Genomic DNA, 19415 nt, shown 5'->3' with positions numbered 1-19415 from the left:
TGTGAGCCTTGGAAAATGTGTGCATACTGCATATTTGAACAATGAGCTGCTAAGACCGATACAATATCATTTGTGGCATTGCCTGATTTGTTATTGTCACTGTCCAGTGACAAATCTCACTTAAATGTATATTCTTTTAACACATACCCAAATGTTGACTCATCCTACAGTATACTCATTTGTGGGCCAAGCATAAATTGGAGGAAAAACATGTGCCTGTTTAAAAAAAAAAAAAAAAAAAAAGCTTGCCATTTATTCCTAGAACATGTCATTGGCTGAGTTGGCCAATCAGGTTTACTTGGGTGAATATTATCACAGGTACACTCACCATTCTTATGTTATACCCACATTCCAACACAAGCTGCTTTTTAGGTTTTCCTTCCACATTTAAATGATCACTCATTGTAAATAATTATAGGTCATATTTCATTGGAACCACTGGACAGTTTAAAGGGAAGCAGACTTTTTTTGTGGGGGGGGGGGGGTCCCAATCTTATTGAATGTCATGGTTTGTTTACCTTTCTGTTTTTGTGGTGGCAACTGACGATAAACATGGAATTTTACATTTCAAATTGAGTTTCGGTTCTCGCAATTTCTTTGCCTTACTGTCATGAGCTGGCTATTTGCATATGCGAGTAGCGCCTTAAATTGGGCAATTCTCCAAAGGCATCTGCAACGTGTGAATGGCAGCAAGCCATATACATGTTATAGACTAGTGTCAGAATTGGATGGGTCATAAATATTGCCGCATCAACGTTATGGTTGGAGTCGTCTGTATAGTTCAACTTTTTAAATATTTTTCGTTATATTCTAACATGCGCACGGTCGCACCCTTTTTGTTCTGAAAGCTATACGGTCAGCCTTTTCTCAGCGGCGGCTGGGGGAGGGGGCTTGTTGGAGAAAAAAAAGATGAAGGGAGAAACCAGGAAGAGGAATATTATGAATGTATTTGACAACTTCAACCCAACCTCTTGTAGCCTAAATGGCTGTAGTATCAGAAGAATACCGTTGACATGAGACACACACTTTGTCGAGTATCTAAAAGCGACGTGAAAATATAGAACGATAACCCCCCTCAGTTTGAAACGAAAAAGGTTAAAGTTCACAGGAAGCTGGGGGGCTGCCATTTTTCCCTGCTAACATTTTAGATGCTAAACAGAGGGAAGGGTGGTCGTCGTGTTTTTTTATTTAATTTACCCCGACTATTGAGCTTTATACATTATTTGTTTCGCCACCCCTAGTCGCTAACCTAAATTGATGTTGAATGAATTCGGCATGGAGAGAATAGTGGAGCAGTCGTGGAATTCTTCATACACCTATCAGGTGAGCAATCATAGCGCGGAGATGCTACACAACCTCAACATTCAGAGGAAAGATGGAGGCAGGTTTTGCGATGTGATCTTGTGCGTTGGCGAAGAGAGCTTCCCTGCCCACAAGGCGGTACTGGCGGCGTGCAGTGAGTACTTCGAGTCCGTTTTTGGTTGTCAAACGGAGGGCGACGGGGAGGCAAAAGAACTCGAGATGCATACGATAAGCCCCAAAGTTTTTAAAGACATTTTGGACTTTGTCTACACCTCTAGGATTGTGGTACGATTGGAATGTTTCCCCGAGTTGATGACAGCTGCTAAGTTTCTGTTAATGCGTTCTGTCATCGAGATATGCCAAGAAGTAATCAAACAATCCAATGTACAAATCCTTGTACCACCCTCTCGAGGAGGCGACGTCAGTTTGTTCCGTGCCACGGGGGGCTCTGAATTGGGTTTCAAATTAGCCGTAGACATGTCAAATGGGGATGGCTTGTTGGAAAATAGTAACAATGGGCACACAGTGGACGGAAGTCATGCCAATGACACTGTCGTGTCGGATAGCATCCCCCAGTCCACTATTCCAGTCCTGCAGCCCGTGTCTCCATCAGAGAAGACGGGCAACCGGTTCCAAGAAGAGGGATCTCCGGGTTCTAAGAGAGGCAGGGGACGACCAAAGAAAGCGACAGCCATAGAGCATATACATTATAACCACAGCACCTCTGACGTTAAAGACATTGAGCAGCTATTTCCTTGTGGAATATGTGGCAAAGCATTTACAGAGGCTGTGCGGTTGAGAAATCACGAAGCGCAGCATGGAGCGTCCAGCCATGGCGCGAGTAGCGGAGGCGGCCCTACCTTGATAACGCACTCTGGTCAGCCCGGTCTGTTGGAGAATGGCATGCCCTTGCATGGAACAGTAGATATCAGCCGTAAACGAGAGAGGACGAGACGTCACGTTGGCTGTGACATTTGTGGAAAGGTTTTCCGGGATGTCTACCACCTGAACCGACACAAATTGTCTCATTCCGGGGAAAAGCCATATGCTTGTCATGTCTGTGGCCTGCGATTCAAGCGCAAAGATAGGATGTCATACCATGTGCGATCACACGATGGATCTGTGGGCAAACCTTACGTCTGTCAAAGCTGTGGAAAGGGGTTTTCAAGGTGAGCTATGGACAGTTATTATGTTAGACCTACAATACCATCACTACTTCCAGGGGCATTCCCTATTCTATTCTAAGCATTCTGTGTTTGAGGGGAAATATAGACAAATGGTCTTCTTACTCAGAATCATTCATGTACTGTCTGCATCTGTCTCAACATGCCTATGTTTGTTTTATTCAGGCCAGACCATCTTAATGGACACATCAAGCAGGTTCACACAACAGAGAGACCCCATAAGTGTCAGGTGAGACAATAGTAACAACTGGATTCTCTTAGGAGAGTTGATGTGGATGCAATATTTGTCACAATGAATGAACAACACTTCAAATCGGTCAGTGGGGTATTTACTTGTTTTAATGATTGAATTGTCATTGAATACGATTACTCAATGACAATCCAAACGAATATAATAGTCTGTTTAAAACGTTTACGTGCTTTGCAAAATGAACGATTTCTCTAATAATCCAGTTTACACGGACACATCTGAAATCAGGCTACCTGATGGGACTGAAATAGATGGCAGAAATTGTCAATCAAAATAAACATATTATTTTTGCAAAGACTATTTGATTCTGAGTTGAGACATACAATGTTTTTATGTGTGAACTTTTTTTAAGATGCTTACTTTCAGTTTTGTTTTACTCACTTGACTGGGGAAGTCAACTGAAATGGGTCTTCCGCATTTAACCCAACCTCTCTGAATCAGATAGGTGCGGGGGGCTGCCTTAATCTACATCATTTACAAAATAGTCTCCAACACTCTACTCAGAAAATTGGATGTAATCTATCACAGTGCCATCCATTTTGTCACCAAAGCCCCATATACTACCCACCACTTCGACCTGTATGCCCTCGTTAGCTGGCCCTCGCTTCATATTCGTCACCAAGCCCACAGTTCCATAAAAGCTATTTCTTTGTTTCCCGTTCTTAAGTTTTGTTTTTTCCATCTTTTACTTTCGGTTTTCTACACCAGCTTCAAACAGCTGAAAGTACTATATTTTGGTTTATGGAAAATATATTTCACAGTGGTTTAGATACTACCATGACTCTCTACACAATACTTGCATGTTTTGTCACATAAACTAAAAACAAGGACTGAATTTTGGCAACCAGGAAATGGCAGAGCGATTTTTGCATAGTGCATCTTTAAGCAGAGTAAAGTGTTAATGGCTATTGCCATATTCGGCCTACTGCCATAATCAGTTAAATATGGAATTATTTGGTTGCATGTAAACATACTCATTCTTGTTGATTAGAATATGGTTGAAAGGTTGACGGTAAATTAATACTGTTTCTGTAGGTAACGTAAGAGGGCATGCTCTTTACCTGTATTTTCCTCCTCTTCAGATTTGTAATGCCTCCTTTGCTACGAGAGATCGTCTGCGGTCTCACCTGGCTTGCCACGAGGACAAGATCCCGTGCCAGGTATGTGGGAAGTACCTCCGGGCTGCGTACATGACCGACCACCTCAAGAAACACAGTGAAGGACCTCACAACTACTGTAGCATATGCAACAAAGGTAACCTCAGGCCTAGTGTGCAGCATCATCTCCTCATGCCTGTCAGGAGAATCAGGATGGCAGCTTCCGTTCTATGACTGTGTCTTCTTGTTTCTTAGATTTGTATGTTTTTCTTCTTCTTGTTAACCTGCCTCTCTTCCAGAATGCTATTTCCATCTTGCCACAAGGATGATCTACCAATATTTTTACTATTCAAATCTAATAATGTAGTAACTACCACAGCTGGTGCAAAGAACTTGGGTTGCTTTCTACATGTGTGATCTGCAAGGTAGTACATACAGTGGGGTCTGAAATAATTTACACCCTTGATAAAGATAAGCAAAAATTAGTGTATAAAATAAATCATTCAAATACTGAGCTATGTTGTATGCTCCAAAAAAATGGGGATTTATTTTATACTAAAATAATTGCTGAAAAGAATAGATTTTGTTTAACAAGTAATGTTTTTTTTTCTCAAAGGTAGGGGTAAAAATTGACACCCCTGTTTTCAAAACCTCACCTCAGCCTTTTTCTAAAATGTTTTATGAGTTGGAGAACACATTGGGAGGGATCTTAGATCGTTCCTCCATACAGAATCCTTCCAGATCCTTGGTATCCTTCATCTGCACTTATGGACTGCCCTCTTCAATTCAAACCACAGGTTTTCAATGGGTTTCACATCCATAGACTTGAGATGACCATTGTAAAATGCATATTTTGTGGCCAATTAAGAATTTTCTTTGTGGATTTTCATATGATCCACTTGCGGCCAAGTTTCAGCCTCCTGCCAGAAACAACCAGGTTTTTGTTTAAAATGTCCTGGAACTGGGTAAAGTTCATGATGCCGTTGACCTTAACAAGGGCCACAGGACCAGCGGAAGCAAAATATCCCCTTAACATGAAAGATCCACCACCATATTTTACAGTATGTATGGGGTTCTCTTTGAGCAATTGAATGTATAAAATAATCTAATTTCCCAATTTTTTGGGCGCATACAATATAGCTCAGTAATTTAAATTATTTATTTTATGCAGTCATTTTTCCTGGTCTTTATCAAGGGTGTCAATAATCTCAGAACCACTGCACAATGCTAGTGCATCAGTCATGGGTTGTCAGCCACCATGGTAGCTTCTTGTTTGTTGTTGTCCTCTGAACGTTCTCTTGCTGCCATTCCAATTTACTCTCTTGTACCGTCAGTACGTTAATGCAACACAGGTTTCATTAATGTAATAAAGTAATTGATGGTTAATGTTTTGTCAAACGGAGCCGTCAGCTGCTCCTAGCGAACAGTGCCATTGTTTTATTTGAGACAAGTCTGTCTTACCTGATTGTGTGTACTACTATAGATTAGTTCTGCCCCCACCTGTGCAGTTTGTCTTTAGACCTAAGGTCTGAAATTATGCCCCAACATACTGTATTAGGCTTCTTTTGTCTTCATTTACCTTGCTTATTTTGTCTTGAGTTACCTGGCTAGAGATGGTGTCATTCTTGTGGTAAGCCTAATAGCTTAGATAAGAGAGAACAGTGGTTGCATATTTTTTGACTCTTGCTTGAGGTTACCCTTCCTTTTGCAGGTTCACATTCTCCCTTGCCTTTTGAAGTTAGATGCGCTTCATATTTCTTTTTGAGGGGTTATTACATCATCCAAAAAGCTCAGCTCAGTTCAACAAAATCATATTATTATCCCTGGTACCAGCTCTTATGCTTGTCTGCATGAAAATATAAAACAGTTTCACGGAAGGTGAACGTGGGAACAAGTTTATGTTGTCCCACAGTCATCTTTGGGTACATGACAACAGGGAGCATCCATTCTCTCCCAGCTGGATGTGTAGTGCCACTGCCCTTTTGTTCTGTGTTCTTCTCCTGGTCTCCAGGTTTCTCCACTGCATCCTACCTTAAGGTGCACGTAAAAACGCACCAAGGCTCGCCATTGCTCCCCGCTACCGCCCCAGCACACGGTGCCTTCCCCGAGTCGCAGAACCACGGCGGTGCCCCCTACCACACGGGACGCCAATGCGCAGTGGAAGGCAAGCAGCCGCCCACCCTGCTCCGCTCCACCTTGCCCCCCCAGCATATGTCTCTTTATTGCTTTGTATTGATCATAATCTGCTCTGCTGCTGCTTGTGGGGAAAACCTGCTCTATCTGTCTTTTTAAAGCCTGACCAAAAACACAAGCATACACAAACACATAAGCACATAAAATATATAGGCATGCTTGTCTATGCCTGTGCAGTAATGCTAACGCCAAAGGATCTATCCGCTCTCTGCGCCTTCATCAGCTAACGGTAGGGACACTGTCTTCAGAAGAAGCGCCATACTTACAAGCTGGCTGATATTGCTGTCCTGGCTGATATTGTGTATAGGGTCGTTCTGTATTAATGCACTTTCTGACTGCACCCCATTTGATTCGCACGAAACCTTCAAAACGTGTTTGCCCATGGTAGACAACGATGTCTTCATCACTGAAAAAGAGAAACGGTTGAGTTTGATATGATTTGAAAGTGTACAAACAGGGTTGTTAAACTGTTTGTGCCATTTCTTTGTCTTCGTTTTAATGTCAATTATCTCAAAAACGCGTAAACATATGTTGTAACTTAGATTAGAGGTCTTCTTTGTTCTAAAACGTTGGACCCAGACCCGAGAACAATCAGACTCGATCACAAATGGACCTGACAACAGCCAGACCTAGACTCCACCCGTACCCTAACGGGTTTGGATTTAGACTAATCAGCCAAGTTGTTCTTCCGGTTAACTAATAGGTCTTTATATGTTGGCTAGGCCTTCTATAAGTTAATAAATTCATCTTATTAGCATAAAATAAATATGCTATAGAAGGGATGGGCAACTTTAATGGGGGTGGTGGGCACAAAACAAATCTGCAAATATCATTACGGGTCACAGTGGCTGGCAGGTCTGCATAACCACATCCATACCTACACAGAGCCGGCCCTAGCCTTTTGAAAGTGGAGTGAAAATTGACGTTTTAGAGTTAGTTTCCTGAAATTCTACAAAATTTTCTATGGGGCGAAGAGAAAATGTTGCAGTTTTAAACCAAGTTTGCTGTAATTCTACATTTAAGCATGAGGTGGAGAGACGATTTAGCATTTAGTTGATCTAATTTCATTCAATTCTACTTATTTTGCCATGGGACAAAAAATAATAAAACATTTAAGTTTTATAGCTCATTTTCTGCAATTTTACACATTTTGCCATAGGGTAAGATAAATGTTAGCAGTTTTTAATATAATATCTGAGTGAGGGTGACTAACAAAATCAATGGGGGTCCCCCCGGTCGGCAATTCGACCATGATTACTCCACGTTGCACCTTGTGTATTCTACTCTTCTAACTCTCAACAGTAAGATCCCGGCTGAGTTCCTCCCCCCAAAATATATACACATGCATGCATACATACATACATATACAGTACCAGTCAAAAGTTTGGACACAACTTCTCTTCTACATTCTACATTGTAGAATAGTAGTCAAGACACTATGAAATAACACGTAATTTAATCATGTAGTAACCAAAAGTGTTAAACAAATCAAAATATATTTTATATTTGAGATTCTTCAAAGGAGCCACCCTTTGCCTTGATGACAGCTTTGCACATTCTTGGCATTCTCTCAACCAGCTTCATGAGGAATTATTTTCCAACAGTCTTGAAGGAGTTCCCACATTCTGAGCACTTGTTGGCTGCTGTTCCTTCACTCTGCGGTCAAACTAAAATATATTTTGGTATGTTTAGCACTTTTTTGAATACTACATGATTCCGTATGTGTTATTTCATAGTTTTGACGTATTTACTATTATTCTACAATGTAGAAAATAGTAAAAATAAAGAAAAACCCTTGAATGAGTAGACATGTTCACACTTTTGACTTGTACTGTATATATGTACAGTATGTATGTTTTTTTGGTGTATGTGTGTGTGTGTGTATATATATATATATATATATGTGTATGTATCTCTCTTTTTTGGGGGGGGGATTAATCCTCGGGCCTACAAAAGTTGCTCATCCCTGTGTTATAGGCTATGCAGAGCCGTGGTCAGGTCCTCTCTGGTCTATCACCTGTAGTTATATAGACCCAATGACAATGAAACAGGACCCGACCTGGACCCAAGGGAATAGTTCGAATTTTGGACCTGGACCCTCTCGGGTATTCGGTTCAGGTTGATCTGTGAAGACCTCAAGCTTAGACCCTATTTTACATCACCTGAGGTGTTTGTTGTGCCCGGCATCGGTTGAGACAGCGCATACTCTTGAATACAGAGTTGGTGTCATTTCGATCATAGAAATCTAATTCATAGAATGGACCTATCCCTTCAGACCACTGCAATTTAGCTGGTACACCATTTGAAACATTAACTTCCAATTACTACAGAATGATGGTGGCTGGTCCACCCACCGTGAAATACCAATTTGAATGTCTATTCTATTATGCATATTTCTAGTTCAATAGGTTTCCTTTGGAATGTTGACAGTTTAATTTAAAACAGTGTATATTCCCACTCAATACGATATTGTCTGATTTCCATCTTTGCGGTTCCATTTTGAGAAAGTTGAAATTTCAATTGTATTCACATTTTACTAAATTTATCAGCCAAAACATGACACCCAACGATGGTGAGCACAACGCAAACATTTTAAATAGGGTGCTCTTCTGCATGGCTTTATGGCAAAGAGAGGATGAGGAAAGTGATAAGTTGAATGGGGAACTTCACGTTTAGATTTTTACTAAACATAGATCATGTGAATTAATCTTTTAATAAGGATAACTGTGCTCAATAGGTTAGAATTTGTATAGGCCTATTTCTTGAAGTTAAAAGATGACTTAATTAAGGTGAAAGGAACATTTTCGTCTTTTTTAATTGGTCACTGCCCCCCAGTGGTACATTTTTGGACACTGCAGTATCTACAACGAAGAACTGTATGTATGCCACCCCATTTTCCAAATCAAGGCTCAGACATATAGACTGTTAAGCCTAATAGCCTTAGTGCCACACCCATCTCTGTCTGTTCAGCATGGCAATGTGAACTCTGTCTGAAAACGCTGTTTGTCGCTTGCTGTCATCTCAATCGCCTTGTGGCCATTGGTCAAACAATGCACTAATGTTGTTGCATGTCTATTGAGTCATACTGTACTGTGCAATGTTCCCCTGGATTCAATGGAGCTTTTTTCAACTATATTATTGCCATGGCAACCAGCAGCAGCCTATGGATTTGGCTGTGCAGTACGTCCGACTCCGAGAGGGAGCCAAAGCAGTGTGGAGAGAAGTTTAGATGCTGTGCAAAAACCTGTTTTTTGGTTGTAGAAATAGGTGATCACTAGGAAGCCCATCTCCAATCTAAAATCGCTGAAAAAATGTGGCAGAATGCCAGAATTCAAAATCTATTGACCAACTGCTTTTATTTAGAATCAAGAACTGTAGAATGCCACTGTCTTGGATGTGCCATTGTAGTGTGACTCTGATCATGACAGATTTCATAGCATCTTCATTCAGCACCATTGGTCAACTGTTTTGGCCTGATTGGCATGAGATGAGGGGCCTGTGCTGCAGACAGAACCCCGTTCGAGGCTATAGGAGTGAGTAGTAGGGTTAAGGATATAGGTTAAGGCTATAGGAGTGAGTAGTAGGGTTAAGGATATAGGTTAAGGCTATAGGAGTGAGTAGTAGGGTTAAAGCGAGCTGGAGGAGCTGATAAGAGTATGGATTGAAGAATAGAAAAATGCTTCATGAAGATAAAATATATTTTATAAAGGAAATGGAAAGAAATAGCATAAAGAATAGCTGTAAACTTCCTAAAGGAAAAAGTTATTTGACAGAGAATAAATACCATTGCAAACACTCAATTCTCTAGAACAGACTAACAGTCTGCTGGCTTGGCAAGTAATACAGGAAAAAGTTTCATTCACTGGACAAAGTAAAACTACTAAGTGAAAGAATTAGTAAGGTCTGGATAACATTCGGACTACGTTGACTGTATGGTTTCCGCTGGCCTTGTCTGTTGTCTCTGCTGTCCCCACTCTACTTTCTGTTGGTGGCCTGGTGTTTGTCTGTCGGTGGTGTAGACCTGTGCACCAGTCGCCGGCTGCTGGTCACCTTTCAAGAGGCAGAGGGTGACTGCTTTCTCCCCCAGCCCGGCCCTCCCTTCCTGGGCCTGCAGCCCGAGCTGCTACTGGGGAAACCAGGGCCTGGGGGGGCTCCGTATTTCTGGGAATGCTCTGCCGGCCCGCCTGGGTTCCAACCCCTCCACGGGCCTCTGCCAGGTCAGTACGGGCCAGCCGGAGGGTGGGGGCTGGGCCGGACCTGTGCGCTAACAAGGCCCACTGATTGGACATGTAACAAGGGTTCCACTGTAAAGGGTTGGTTGGATGAGGAGATTCCAACCTCTATGGGTGCATGGGTATAAAGAGTCAAGGAAATTTGGTTGACGGGATGCAAGAGTAAAAGGTTTCCTGGAAAAAAGCGCTAGAAGTTAGCGGATGTGGAGACATGAGATGTCACAGGAGTAGTTTCGATGTGGTTTTGGTATCGTGAAAAAAAACTGATACAATAGACTATTTCAGGGATGGGCAACTGGTGCCCCCCCCCTTTGTAGGCCCTTTTTTTAGGAACTCACTCGGGGACTCAACTTACTGTTGAGTTAGAATAATAGAATACACAAGGTGCAATTTCAAAATTTGGTTTTGCATCAGCAGTTTCTCTTATGTTAGTCACTGACAGTCACTCATCTAACCCATGTCAGCAAAAAAAAAATTGGATTGGTAAGTTACTCTAGCCAGCGATCTAAACTTGAAGTAATCATGGTCGAATTACCGACCGGGGATGCCCCATACAGTTTTTTTGTCTCACTCAGATATCATGTAAAAAACTGCAAACATTTAACTCCACCCTATGGCAAAATGTGTAGAACTGCAGGAAATCCACTGTAAAACTGGTAATTTATTTATCTGCCCCATGGCAAAATGAGTAGAATGACATTAAATTTGTTACAAAATTGCAAAATCTTCTCCGCCCCATGGCAAAATGTGTAGAATTACAGCAAATTGCTTTAAAACTGTTGCATTTTCTCTACGCCGCATGGCAAAAATGTGTAGAATTGCAGGAAATGAACTCAAAAACTTAATTTATTTCTCTCCACTGTCAAGAGGGGGGGCTGCTAAAATGTTTTCCTCGCAAGGTGGGGGAGGGAAACAAAATTTTACTTAGGGCCTCAAAAGGCTAGGGCCTCTGCCTGCATGTGTGGGTATGGATGTGGGTACGCAGACCTGAGTGCCACTGCTGCCCCCTCATAATGAGTTCAGTTTTTTTGTGGCTCCCACCCCCATCACAGTTGCCTAAACCTGGCCTTTTTCATATCAGATATTCTGGGCTGATATTGTACAGTGTTCAATCAGAGCTAAAATAATCTGCCATGGCTTGCTACCAATAAACACTTGTTTCCAGGTGAAAATCTTAAGTGTAACGAAATTCCAAAAAAGCAGTTGTGTAGAATTGCATTTTTTTGCCTGAAACTCACAAGGAAGGAACAGAATGTTTCCCCTCAATGGAAAAGCATATTATCTATTGGGTAAAGGAATGAAACTGCGGAATGTCTGCTTACCGCATAATCTGAACAAATGTGCCCTCTGTTCCTATAAGTATATTATTCGCTAACGTTCAGTCCCTGGAAAATAAAGTAAACGAGCTTAGGTCGAGGAGCTCCTTCCAGAGAATAATGGCTCTTTTTCCGAAATAAATTGTTCTTGTCCATTCAGCCAGCGGGGTTCTCCATCCATCGCGTGGACAGGAAGAAAGAACCCCCCGGGAAAAAGAAAGGTTGAGGGGTTTGTTTCATGATTAACAATTCATGATGTGATTGTGGTAACTGGTGTAGTTGGATTTAAAAAAGGACATTTGAGGAAAACACTACTGAAATTCTATCAACACATTTCCTGTGCTAGACGCGCAACACGGACCCTGGATCATTGCTACTCTCCCTTCCGGGACTGCCCTCCCCCACCCTCCCTTCGGCAAATCAGATCACGCCTCCATTCTGCTCCTTCCCACCTATAGGCAGAAACTTAAACAGGAAGCTCCCATGATAAGGACTGTACAACGTTGGTCTGACCAATCGTTATCTATGCTTTAAGATTTTAATCACTCAGACTGGGAAATGTTCTGGGTCGCCTCTGAAAATAGTATCGACGTATACACTGACTCTGTGAATGAGTTCATCATGGAGTGCATAGAGGATGTTGTTCCCACTGTGACAATATAGAACTTATCCAAACCAAAAACTATGGATAGATGGCTGCATTCACACAAAACTGAAAGCCAGAACCACTGCATTTAACCATGGTAAGATGTCTGGGAAGATAAACGTCTACAAACAGACCAGCTACGACCTCGGTAAGCCAATCAAGAGGCAAAACGATAGTACAGGGACAAGGTGGAGTCGCAATTCAACTGCTCAGACACGAGACATATGTGGCAGAGACTCCAGACAATCACGGATTATAAAGGGAAAAACAGCCATGACACCGACACCTCGTTCCCTGATGAGCTAAAGACATTCTTTGCCCGCTTCGATGAAAATAACATTGAGACGCGGGCCCCCAACGCTCACGAGGACTGTGTGCTCTCGTTCTCCATGGTCGACGTAAGTCTTTTAAACGTGTTAAATGCGCAATATGCAGAAATCGATCTGCCTTTTCCTGGTTGCAAAAATTCTAATAGTTCACCTAATTTCAGTTTGTGACAAAACAAGCAATGCATAGTGTAGAGAGTCATTGTACTATCTAAACCACAGCAACATATATTTTCAATAACCAAAAATGTTGTATTTTCAGCCGATTTGAAGCTGGTGTACAAAACCTAAAGTAAAAGACGCAAATACGAAACTTAAGAACGGGAAGCATAGAAATATAGAACATATAACAGATCTACCGCTTTTTAGACTTGCTGTCATTGTGAATGACAGATCTATACCTTAGATTTCTATTTGAATTGCCGCTTTAACCCTCAAGGCTGCCTGTCCAGACGGCATCCCAAGCTGCGTCGTCAGAGCATGGGCAGACCAGCTGGATGGAGTCTTTACGGACATTTTCAATCTCTCCATATTCAAGTCTGTTGTCCCCACTTTCTTTAAGATGTCCATTGTTCCTGTACCCAAGAAAGCGAAGGTAACAGAACTAAATGACTTTCGCCCCATAGCACTCACTTCTGTCATGATGAAGTGCTTTGAGAGGCAAGTTAAGGACCATGTCACCTCCACCTTACCCAGCACCTTAGACCCAGTACAATTTACATATTGCCCCAACAGATCCACGGACAACGCATTCGCCATTGCCTTATCCCACCTGGACAAGAGAAATTCCTATGTAAAAATGCTGTTCATTGGCTACAGCTCAGCTTTCAACACCATAGTGCCCTCCAAGCTCATCACTAAGCTCAGGGCCCTGGGTCTGAACCCTTACCTGTGCAACTGAGTCCTGGACTTCCTGATGAGCCAACCCCAAGTGGTGAAAGTAGGCAATAACACCTCTGCCACGCTGATCATCAACACGGGGCCCCACAGGGGTGCGTGCTCCGCCCCCTCCTGTACTCCCTGTTCACCCATGAGTGCATGGCCATGCAAGTCTCCAACTCAATCAAGTTTGCTGACGACACAACAGTGGTAGGCCTGATTACCAACAATGATAAGACAGCCTAAAGGGAGTAGGTGAGAGCCCTGGCGGAGTGGTGCCAGGAAAATAACCTCTCCCTTAGCGTCAACAAAACGAAGGAGCTGATCGTGGACTACAGGAGACAGCAGAGATAGCACGCCGCCATACACATCGATGGGGCCGCAGTGGAGAGTCAAAAGCTTCAAGTTCTCCGGTGTGCACTTCACTGACAACCTGAAATTGTCTCTTCACACAGACAGCGTGGTGAGCAAGGTGTAACAGCACCTCTTCAACCTCAGGAGGCTGATGAAAGTCGGCTTAGCCCCTAAGACCCTCACAAACTTATACAGGTGCACCATTGAAGCATCCTGTCTGGCTGCATCACCGCCTGGTACGGCAATTGCACCGTCCGCAACCGCAGGGCTCTCTAGACAGTGGTGCAGTCAGCCCAACTTATCACCGGGGGCACCCTGCCTGCCTTCCAGGACATCTAAAGCACCCGGGGGCAAAGGAAGGCCAAGAAAATCATCAATGACCTCAGCCACGCGAGCCACGTCCTGTTCACCCTGCTACTAGGAAGAGGATACCGTACAGGTGTATCAAAGTTGGGACTGAGAGACTGATAGAAGCTGTTTATCTCCAGGCCTTCAGACTGTTGAACAGTCGCCGCTAGCCGGCCTCCGCCCAGTACCCTGTCTTGAACCTTAGTCACTGTTCTAGCCGGCTACCACCCAGTACTGTACCCTGCACCTTAGAGAGTGCTGCCTTGGTCACTTTTTAATAATGTTTACATACTGTTTTACCCATTGTATATGTATATAGTGTATTCTAGTCATGGCTCATCCTATATAACTAGTTTTTTTGTATTTATGTGTATATTTCTTTTATTATTATTGCTTGGTATTACTGCACAGTTGGAGCTAGAAACACAAGCATTTGGCTGCGGTAACATCTACAAATCTATGTATGTGACCAAAAAACTTTGATTTGATATGAATGACGACCATGTCTTCTAAGAATTGCAGTACAATTCTACTTAAAAGCAATACTATAAGAATACTACAGATGGGAGTAGATGGTTAGTACACAAAGCATTAAACTGTCCTGTTCATGTTGCAGACCACCATGTTGCAGTTCATGTTCATGTCCATGGTGGTGAAGAGCAGTGCTGCCTGGAGGTCAAAATAGCCAGATTTTGTGTTGTGCGCATGGCCTAATTTTCATTTTTTTTTCTCTCTACCCTTATCCTTCCTCTCTCCCCAACCCACTCTATACTCTCCCCATCCCCACCCACCATCTCTCCCACCCCACCAACTCTCCCAACTCCCACCTGTCCCTGTCCCTTTCCCCCTTTGTCTTTACCTCAGACGGGCAAGAGAATGCTGGGAAATGCCCCCATCAGGCAGAATCTGAGGGAGACGAGCCGTCTTTCAGGGAGCTGTCCAATGGCGACGAGATGAAATCTCTGCATAAGTCCGAGGGGGAGGAGCTTGGGACTCCGACACCATTTGCCTGCAACGGAGCCTCTGCTGGTACTGGGGCAGTGCAGGGGTCGCCACCAGGTGGCGCTAAAGCCAATACCAGCCAGGACTCTCCAGAGAAAAAGTTCCCCTGCAGCGAGTGCACCCAGACCTTCCGAACAAAATCCTACCTCAACAAGCACGTCAACAGAGTGCATCATCATGGGGTCCAGAAGAGTCTGGTGGTGGGTGCAGGGTCGGGGTCAGGTCTGGGGGAGCTGGGTCCATCGCTGGGCTCGCCCTTCTCTCCACAACAGAACATGTCTCTGCTGGAGTCGTTTGGCTTCCAGATTGTCCAGTCTGCCTTTGCCTCTTCGCTGGTGGAGTCTGAGGCAGGGCATAGTGGGATGGAGCCGGGGGGGAAGTGACCCGTAGGTCTGAGGGAAGGTGGGGGGAACGTGAACCTAGATTTGTGGGGGAAATGAGGGAACGTTGCCCCTAGGTCTGTTCAGCCTATCAGATGGAAGGGAATGACGTTGTCTTTAGACTACTTTGCTGTTCATGGCATCATCTTTCACTGTTGTTGTTTATCACCTTTTGTTACCTTTCTGTGTCATGGACCTCGCTAATACTATCAATCTAAATGTTTTCTTCCATTTCATAGCAATATATAAAATGTACATTAACATTAAGCAACTTCAAAAGCTTTTTTGAATCTGCTGTCTTTGAAGTCTACCGTCAATCATGTTTTTGTTTTTATTGAATTTGTATTGTTTATGACATAACCATCCGCTTATGATCCATTACCAAACACACGCACATATAAGAAACATATATTAGTCAATGCTGTTATTGTTGTTATCATGTCTGGTCCAGGGTTTTTTCTTAATCAAAATGGGGCTTAGGTGGTGGATGTGGGCGTGGCCATGGCACAGTCGCCGACCAAACATTTTAGAGGCCCGATCGGCCACCAAAAGAAGATTTCCTGCAGTTTCACCAAGCTAGTTTCTTGCAGTTCCACACATTTTATCATGGGGCTGAGGGGGGGGGGGGGGGGGATTTCCTGCGATTGTACACACTTTACCATGGCTTATGCGCGGTCTTATGCTAGCTGAGTGACTCAAACATTAAAACAAAATCAATGTGGGGCCCCATGCCATGACAATTATTTTCTTTTTTTTACATTTTAGATTCTCCCTGACTGTCTAGTTTTTTAAATTTAGATCTAAAGAGGATCTGTTTGAAAAATAAATATGCCTAGGTCCATTATCTTTTCAACATACGTTATATCTGTTTTTAGCCGTTTACACTGAAAACATTTTCACTGTTTGGACTTAGGCGGCCCGGACAAGACTTTTCTATGCAGAAAAAACCCTGAGGTCCTAGTCATATTGGTAATCTATGGGTTAGTACATATGTTGACTGGGTCATTTTGAAATGCTTTGTTATCTACATGGTTTTCACAGCTGCAGTGACACCTTCTAACCCAAGGTTCCCCCTTACTTCAGACAGAGTCTCTGATGGGAAGAGGCTGCAGATGGACATCTAGTCCAACTTTGAATATACAGGAAAGGGGGATACCTAGTCAGTTGTACAACTGAATGCATTCAACTGAATATGATCAGTCAAATCTACCAGTTTCTGCAGGGCAAGAGTATAACCTTATGCCTCAGTATGGCTGTTACATTTGAGAATGTTGTATTCTCTTATGACATTTTAAAGAACCAATGTGTTTGTTAGTCACATACTTGTGAAATCAGTTCTGGATATTCAACAGGGACCAAGTTCAGGTTTGACTATTAGAAATCGTGAGAAATGTAGAATATATATTTTATTAACTTATTGATTGCCCTGTCCGCGTTATGCACAATTTTTTTTTTTTTAAATAAATCAACGTTTGAGATGTCAATGTGCTGTGCTGATTTTACTCTTAAGTTATGCTAGATACGGGAGGCCTACTAGGGAGCGACAAAAAGAGTATGTATGCTGAAGTGTGTGTGTGTGTGTGTGTGTTTGGTGCTCTGATATGTGTGCTTTTGTCCTCAGAATGTAATCAACCAGAAGGCTTTTGGTCTATAATTTTGCTCTATTACTTTCAGTACATTCCTGCTTTTATTTATAGTTATATTGTGATTGTAACGAGTGTATATAACATTCATATATATATATATATATATATATATATATATATATATATATATATATATGAAATGCATATATGTGATCAAACCTAATGATTGATTTTAATAGTTTGTCAATTAATGGGGATCCTGTGTATGTGTGTGTGTGTGTGTATATATATATATATATATATAAATATAAATATATATATATATATATATATATAAATATATATATATATATATAAATATATATATATATATATATATATATATATATATATATATATATATAAATATATATATATATATATATATATATATAAATATATATATATATATGTTTTTTCCCTTCCTTGTCAATGATGGAAAGAGGTGTTTTGGTGGTGGTTGTTTGATTTGAAAGGTTTTCCTCACAGTGCATGCCCATGAATCTGCTGTGTACTGTTCTGGATATAAATGTTTTTTGGGGGGTGTGGATGGTGACGGAGGTTTCGCTGTTCACTGTAGACCTGGGTTCAAAAAGTACTCAAAAAGCAATTGCTTGAGTCTGGCTGGAGTGACTGATGGGTGGGTTTGCACTTTTGGGACTCTGCTATTGTGACAGGCAAGCTAAATCAAATAGTATTTGAACCCAGGTCTAGTTCACGGTGCTGTTACCTGGCTCTGGTAGTGTACACACTACCAGTTTAGTGATACGACCCATGGCTTTGATCAATCAGTCTGTTGAGGTCATATTAAGCTCTTTTTATATCCCCACTGAATAGTGATGCTTTTCACACGGCGAATGGAGTAAAAACCGTTTATAAAGGCCTGTTTTGTGTTATTTATTTGATAAGTGAGAGACGATGCTGTTTAGAAATACGCTCTTATATAATTGGTGGTTGTGGCAACACTTAGGATCGCCCGAACATGCTAATCAAATCATCTGGTGGTATTGTTTTATTTATCTCACCTGTTTTGGTACTTCAATTTATAGATGTTTTTATTGATTGATTGCTTGGATACTTACCTTTGCTGTTTTCTTGTCTTATTCGGTTGGTCTGTTGCAAAGTGCCTTCCCAATACTGATTGTGCACAGCAGTGGATTTGAAACGCGAGATAAAAAAAAGGACCTTTCTCTCTAAATGGTAAATCATGCGCAGATTGACTTGCAATGACACTTTTGTACGCATAAAAACATGCACACACAGAAGATGTACATTTGTATATGTATGTTACCTTGGTATTTTATCTCTGTACTCTGCAAGATCGTTGAACTTTAAAAAAACATTTGAGTTACATGTTTTGTCATAAAACCTTTGGACACATTTCAATATAAGCATACTTTTCTATAGATGTCTGTTTTTGTACACTGTTTTTGAGTCTGTCATCGCTGTCTAATTGATGCAGAGATGGGGATTCAATAAAGATGTATCTGAAACTGTTCCTGAGTGTTATCTTTGGTGTGTTTATTATTGTGCTTAAGTTCAGGTTGAGTTCATTTTGATTTCCTCTTGAGCATGACACTATGACTGGATTCAAACTTTTCATAAGGCCATAAGTAGAAAATAAAGATGTCACTGTGCAGAATAGATTATGAAATGTTCTGCCCCTGAACAAGGCAGTTAACCCACTGTTCCTCGGCCGTCATTGTAAATAAGAATTTGTTCTTAACTGACTTGCCTAGTTAAATAAATAAAAAGATTAGTCCTGAATAAAACATGGTAGCATAAAGGCTACATCATTGATGACAAACACAATTTAGTCTAATATATATATATACTGAACAAAAATATAAATGCAACATGTAAAGTGTTGGGCCCATGTTTCATGAGCTGAAATAATAGATCCCAGAAAGTTTCCATAAGCACAAAAAGTGTATTTCTCTCAAATTTGGCACACAAATTTGGTTACATCCCTGTTAGTGAGCATTTATCCTTTGTCAAGATAATCCATCTACCAGACAGGTGTGGTATATCAAGAAGCAGATTAAACAGCATGATCATTACACAGGTGCACCTGGTGGGGGGGTGGGGGCTGGCTGGCTGAGGAGTATTTCTGTCTGTAATAAAGTACTTTTGTGGGGAAAAACTCATTACTGGCTGGGCCTGGCTCCCAAGTGGGTGGGCCTATGCCCTCCCAATCCCATGCATGGCTGCGCCCCTGCCCAGTCATGTGAATTCCATACATTTGTGCCTAGTTAATTTATTTCAATTGACTGATTTCCCT

The 19415-nt window shown here is 41.9% G+C and overlaps 1 protein-coding gene across 3 annotated transcripts; it reads left to right on the top strand.

Moving 5' to 3' along the window:
- The first annotated feature begins 926 nt into the window (after positions 1–926).
- patz1 (POZ/BTB and AT hook containing zinc finger 1) lies at positions 927–18632 on the top strand. Of its 3 annotated transcripts, XM_055912416.1 has the most exons (6): positions 927–2471; positions 2652–2715; positions 3819–3990; positions 5845–5997; positions 10046–10243; positions 14992–18632. In XM_055912416.1, the coding sequence occupies exons 1-6, from the start codon at positions 1258–1260 to the stop codon at positions 15510–15512; spliced, it is 2322 nt and encodes a 773-aa protein (XP_055768391.1). In that variant the 5' UTR covers positions 927–1257; the 3' UTR covers positions 15513–18632. The 3 variants fall into 3 exon arrangements, with proteins under 3 accessions (XP_055768391.1, XP_055768399.1, XP_055768406.1); XM_055912424.1 differs by lacking the exon at positions 10046–10243 and having other exon boundaries at positions 930–2471; XM_055912431.1 differs by lacking the exons at positions 5845–5997; positions 10046–10243 and having other exon boundaries at positions 934–2471.
- The last annotated feature ends 783 nt before the right edge of the window (positions 18633–19415 follow it).

The sequence above is a fragment of the Salvelinus fontinalis genome, chromosome 3 (genome assembly GCF_029448725.1).
Source record: "Salvelinus fontinalis isolate EN_2023a chromosome 3, ASM2944872v1, whole genome shotgun sequence".
NCBI lineage: Eukaryota > Metazoa > Chordata > Actinopteri > Salmoniformes > Salmonidae > Salvelinus > Salvelinus fontinalis.
The sequence above is the reverse complement of the archived record's forward strand: the minus strand, read 5'-3'. Positions and strand labels throughout refer to the sequence as shown.

What these genes read in the sequence shown, in the direction of transcription:
- patz1 (XM_055912416.1), top strand. Translation starts at nt 1,258, where the DNA reads ATGTTGAATGAATTCGGCATGGAGAGAATAGTGGAGCAGTCGTGGAAT. An exon ending in CTGTAGCATATGCAACAAAG is followed by an intron (nt 3,991 to 5,844) that starts GTAACCTCAGGC and finishes CCTGGTCTCCAG; the next exon opens with GTTTCTCCACTGCATCCTAC. An exon ending in ACGCCAATGCGCAGTGGAAG is followed by an intron (nt 5,998 to 10,045) that starts GCAAGCAGCCGC and finishes TCGGTGGTGTAG; the next exon opens with ACCTGTGCACCAGTCGCCGG.